General features: G+C 39.6%; 1 protein-coding gene across 1 annotated transcript in view; it reads left to right on the plus strand.

The window, feature by feature from the left end:
* Nucleotides 1-38: 38 nt before the first annotated feature.
* Nucleotides 39-6,173, plus strand: part of LOC9656305 (pentatricopeptide repeat-containing protein At5g64320, mitochondrial) — an 8,549-nt gene continuing 2,414 nt past the window's right edge. Inside the window, exon 1 of the mRNA XM_024685504.1 lies at nt 39-1,786. Within this exon, the coding sequence (XP_024541272.1) occupies nt 39-1,786 (1,748 nt within the window). The remainder of the gene's footprint in view (nt 1,787-6,173) is intronic.

The following is a 6,173-nucleotide window of genomic DNA, read 5'->3' on the forward strand; positions in this document are numbered from 1 at the left end:
GGTATCAAATATTGAATTTAGGGTTCTTCCGGGGTTTGATGCGAGGATGGAGACGATGGAGCCGAGATCTCGGTTGTGTCGCGCTGGAAGCTTTCCCACAGAGCAGGAGGAGCGGCGGCGTTGCCGCATTGTCGCCGCCAGCGTCGGATCTCCTCGGTGTCCTCAGGCAAGGGCTTCTCCAGGGGAAGCGCTGGAAGGAGATTGCCGCGGCGTACCAGGGGGCGATCGACCCGCAAATCGCCGGCCAGGTACTCAAGAATGTGTGGGACGTCCGCCTGGCCTGCTGCGTGTTCTTCTGGGCTAGACGAGAGAAGCAGTGTGTTCACACGCTGTGGAGCTACCAGTGTTTCCTGGAGGCGCTGCTTCGATCCAGGGGAGGCTCGCTCGTCATCCGGCACTACGTCGAGATGGTCAAAGCGGGGATTGGGCACGACGAGTATGGATTTTGCCTCGCGCTCGCGGGGATTTGCGAGACTGGATCGTGGTTCCAGGCGTTTAAGAAGCTCAAGAACAGGACCATCTTTGGGAAGCCACTGAGCTCCAGCATGTTTAACGTGGTCTTGGAGGGAGCTTGCAAGCGAGAGCGATTGAGAGGAGCTGCCGATATCCTGCGGTACATGACGAGCGTGGCGATGGTTTCTCCGGACGTTTTGAGCTACAGGATCGTGATCGAGGCTTTTGGTGCTGGGCATTGGATCCAGCAAGTGGAAACTTGTTTCCGGGACATGGTGGAGCGTGGTATCGAGCCGGACGCTGCGATTTACGAGGCTTTGGTGGATGCTTATAGCGGAGTTTACAGGCAGGAGGAAGGATGCAAGGCTTTTAGCTCGATGCTCGAGCGCGGTTGGAGGCCGAGCTCTGACGCTTACTCGGTTCTTTTGCGGTGCTGCCTCAAGAACTGGGATGGAGTTTCCGCCTACAAGCTCTTCCGAGAGATGGAAGGCGTTGGCTACGAGCTGACGGGAACTCTTTACCAGGAGATGATCCATGGCTTTGTCAACTCGAGGATGTTTAGCGAGGCACGGGCTCTCACCAAGGAGATGGTCTCGAAAGGATTTAAGCCATCTCCCAGCGGCTATTCGGCTCTCATCCTGGCATTTGCCAGCCCGGCACGGGTGAACGAATCATGGGAAGTTTTCCAGGAGCTTCTCCAGCAATGTGGGAACGTCCTTGACCGGGAAACTTACTCGGCGTTTGTGACGAAGCTGGCAAAAATGGATCGAGCAGCCGAGGCAGTGAGGGCCTACGAGGGAATGACTGAGTCGTGCGATCGCAGGCCGGATGAGAAAACGCTCCAGGAACTGGTGGGATGCTTGTGTAGAACTGGCAGCGTGGATCTAGCGCAGTGGCTGATCAACCAAGTCGTGCACGACTTCAAGAACATCGTTCCCAGCGTGGAGACTTTCAACATGGTGCTATCCGAGTACTGCTGCTTTGGGCCGAGCTACGGCAATCTGAGGTCCCTTGAGATAAAAAAGGCGATGGAGCTGCTGGACGAGATGGTGAAGCTGGGAAGGCGGCCGACTGTCAACTCTTTCCAGATCGCCGTGCATGGGCTTTGCAAGGCGGGGCGAGCTCTCGACGCGTACAAGCTCTTCCTCACTATCCGGGACTTCGATCTAGCTCCTGACGCTGCGACGAGCAAGACGGTGATCATGGGGCTGTGTAGCATCGGCAGGATTGTGGAAGCCGAGCTTGTGTTTGATCATCTTTTATCGGATCGAAGGGAGGTCAAGGAGAGCAGCTTGGTGGTGTCCCAGGTTTATAAGGTGATTGTGGATGCCAGGTGTAGTGATTTGAGGAAGCTCCTCAGGAAAGGAAGGAGATGGTGGAATGAATCCAGTGTAAGTTTAGAGATCGATTTTACTGAAAATAGTTGCTTGGGATGGTAGAAGAGTATTTAAACCACTACTTTAAACACTAACCTAGCAACTATTTGTCGGTAGAGACCATGAAACCACGACCACACACCTATATAACGTAAATCACTAAGCCATATAAGCATCAGGAAACTAAGGAAAACTAATGAATTAATTGCAACCACATTTACAATTGCAAAATGTTTGAAATAGTGAGGATAGAAGTAAATCATACCCCATATCATGTCAAAAGCTTGATATGAGCCTCTAGCAACATGCTTTATCAACAGCATGGCAAGGGAATGTAATTATATCTAGCAAAAAGCATGAATAAATTTAGATTGAATGGGAAGAATAAGGGAATCAAAGAAGAATAATCTAGAAGGCGAATAAGGAAAGCCTCTGCAAAGCTTTATGTGATAGTTATCACTCCTTAAATTTGCTATCTAATTTTATTTCTCTGCATTTTCATCTATCTTTCTCAACCATTTATTTTATCTCAGTTTGAGCCACTTCTTCTTGCAATGTTTTTCCTTTTATCTTTTTTTCCTAATGTGTTAATCTTAGTTAAGTGCTTTCAATCCCTCACCATTTTTTATTCTTCCACATTATTTCTTCCTCAAATTTTTTTCTTTCTCATTGTTACTTCCCTGACTCAATATATATCCTCCATGACAAATTCTCCATAACCTGATATGCATCAGCTAACCTATTTGCTCAAATGAATCCACTTATGGGGATTATCACTATCAAAGCACACCCACTTCGAAAATATCTTCTAGAAGCCTCTTAGCCTCATCCATGTTAAGGAGATTTGCAATAACAATCCATTAAGCTATCATAAGTTGCCACCACATCCAGCCCACAATTCTTCTTTATCATAGAGGTAAAGGTCATCTATGATACTATAATATACCATTTCTTTTAAGAGCTTGTTGACCTGGGTCAACAAGGCTGGGAAAAAGCCAGATACCTCTAGCTAAAACACTTTTGACTTGTCTACATTTGCAAGTTGAAGAAAATCCTTGAGAAGATTTTCTTTTCTTTTTCTTTCTTTTCTTTGCTTGCACCACTTTTCTTACCTTTTTCAGTAAAGCATGAGCTTGGATTTGTGGTATGACTCTTCTCATCTGGAAGCTCATGCACTTTTCACTTCATTTTCAAGGGTCCTAGGTTTTCACTATATCATTCCACTCCATTTGCCATATCCATCATTCTAGATCACTCACAATCACAATCCATTCATTCAACTATTCTCTCCAACATGTTTATTTCTTGCTATAGTTGCCCACCCAATTTAAATATACTTCTCACTAAACATACATCATACATAGCAAAAAGCAGTAAAAACTAATATATCAAACTTAAGATAGGATGTAGATTGTCTTGAAGCAGCAAATTTGCATAAATACAAGACATGTAGCAAATGATTTATGAATGCTGGTCACACTTGATGCACACAAGAGGCCAACCATGATTATGGACATTGTACTCAAACCCACAAACATCAACAATTATGGCAAATAGATAGAGCCTTATGTTGGTAGCAATTCGATTCAAAGAGATGATACTGCAGGACCATGATAAGAGAGAGACACTTGATGCTTGAACGTTAGATCCCTTGCTATGGTGGGGTATACGAGGGAGGAATCAAATGGAAGTGAAGGTCACCAAACACCATGGAAAAAGAGGCAAAGCTGGGAGATATAGACCTAGATGTTCTAAAGAGGAGATGACCATAGCAACCTCTCTTAGAGGGTGGAGAGCATTCCTAGGCTGAAGGTAGTATGAGAATAAGAAGTAAATAGCACCATGGGTTTTTTATAATAGTTTATAAGGGATATTGATAATGTATATAATTATTTCATCAAACCCACAAACTGGCATATCAATTGGGAATTACACTTTATATATTTGTGTTTCTTAGGTATAGTAATTTTCTACATAGACATGCATATTTACAAGCTTATAAAGTTTATTTTAAATATAATTATTTGAAGTGACATATTAATAAAAACATAGTGTGAGTGCCTAGAATAAGAAAAGGGAATATAGTAAAGTGCATATCAATTAGCTTATTTATAGGAGGGAATGGTCTAAATTGAAATTCTACTATACTAATATTAGTATATGGCATCATAGCCATACATTTGGACCACACATCATCCCCTCATCTTAGAAGGGTGCAAGATAGTCAAGGTTCTTTAGATAATTTAGGATTTAGAGGAACATTAGGAGAAGGCATTAGTGGATTTATAGATGGTGCTAGTTGTTCTTGATCCCTTTGATCCTTTTGATCAACTCTAATAACATAAAGAAGGTCGTCCTCAAGGCTATATTAAGAATGTAAATGCCAAAACAGTAAATCATTAGTAAATGATGTAGAATTCTCAAACCCTTTACAAAAATTTCAAATCCACACCTCAATCTTTTGAGCCTTACAAACCTCATCAAGAGAAGTTAAATCTTACTCCACACCTTGTAAATATTAAACATCAAGTATAACAATCACCAATAGCATGGAATCTTCATCTAAAAAATTCATAAATATTGGAACAACAAACTCATTAGGAACAAAATAAGAGAGTGAAAAAGGGAGAGGAACTTGACAAAGGGTATTATCATTAGCTATACAACTCCTTGAATGATGAACAACCTCAAAATCATATATCTGAAGCTTTAGAGTCTATCAAACAACACTACCAACCAAATTCTTCCATTTTAATAATGAAATAACCATAGCATTATTACCTTCAAGCAACCATGTAAATATGCAGCTTTTTGAAACCCTAAATTACTATTAAACACTCCTTTATTGCGGAGTAATTCACCTCTGCTAATTGTAATGTATAACTAATATATATAATGGGATGATGTTGATTAAGCACTTGTACTCTATTGCATTAAGACACCCCCAAGATTGATATCCAAGCATCTACATGCAAAATGAAAGGTTGAGTGTAATGAAGAGGAGTTGTTAATAACTCTTTAAAATCCATAAATGTTTGTTTGCGGTCTTCAAACTAAATAAAAAATGACATTAACAATTTCAGCAACATTTGCAATGGTGTAGTGCGATCAGAAAGATGATCAAAGAATGATTGAAATATTGCATATTACTCAAAAAGTGTGCACATCATTCACACACTAGGGAATTTGAAATAAACACAAGTTTGTTAGGATCATGAAAAATATAGTATCTAAGATAAGTTATGTTTTTGGACCTAAACACGCATTTTAACCACTTTAGCTTTATACCAACTTCCTGCAACTAATTTAACACTTTCCAAATATCACAAATAACATCACTAATAGTACTATAGTATATGAACCATCTATTTGGGATTAAATCTAGTCTATCTATTTTTTTATGGAAGAAATTAATATATTCCAAGCACTCATATTGGTGGAAGTGAGGGCATCGCAATTTGTACCTAAAGAGCAAAATTTATTAGTAATGCTTTGCTTTAGTGTTTGAGATTATGCTTTTTGTTATTATTTCTTCATTCTTTTTTAGATTTAGATCTATATTAGATTTTTGCAAGATTTAGAATTCTAGTTATCACTGTGCTTAGACTTGTTTTTTCTTTTGATCTTTATTGCATTTTTTTCTTCTACCATATTACCCTATCATCAATGAAAGAGTATATCACTTGAGGCTGTTGATGTTACTTCGTTAAATTGAGCTTTTGGTGCTATAAGGTGTGATTATGTTAATGTTGCACGCATCTTTGATGTGTTATCATTTCCAACTTTCGTGGGATGTGATTATATGGCTTGTCCTATTCTTAATGTTCTACCATCTCTCATTGATGTGAAGTGTGATCGTGACATCAATTAACAAGCTATAGATGATGTAGTTTGATTTTTGAAGAATATTCAAAAATTGAGTTTTATGTAAAGACGATGTTTACAAGCTTGAATGGATTTTGGATTGTGATGAGGAACTTGATTATTATGGAGGTAGCTTTGGAGATGAATTTAAGATTTCACATATCAATCTTTCAATTTGCCATTTAATCCTTTTTCTTTACCTTCTATTCTTTCTTAACTTTTTCTTATTTCTCAGCCTGAGCCACTTATTCGTTCCTCATCTGTAATGTTTCCTTTTTATTGCATATTGGTCATTTGTGACTTTTATGATTCTCATTCTTAATTTAGTGTTGAATTAAATATTTTTTATCCTCATATTAATCTAGATTTCAAGCATATGTGGGAAGTTGAGTGTTTCTTTAGCAAAGTCTTTAATCAATTTTAATATAAAGTATTATCTTATTTGAAAGGTTGAGTAATTTTGGCTAAAAGTTTGGGTTC

This window comes from Selaginella moellendorffii, unplaced genomic scaffold (assembly GCF_000143415.4).
Source record: "Selaginella moellendorffii unplaced genomic scaffold, v1.0 SELMOscaffold_45, whole genome shotgun sequence".
NCBI lineage: Eukaryota > Viridiplantae > Streptophyta > Lycopodiopsida > Selaginellales > Selaginellaceae > Selaginella > Selaginella moellendorffii.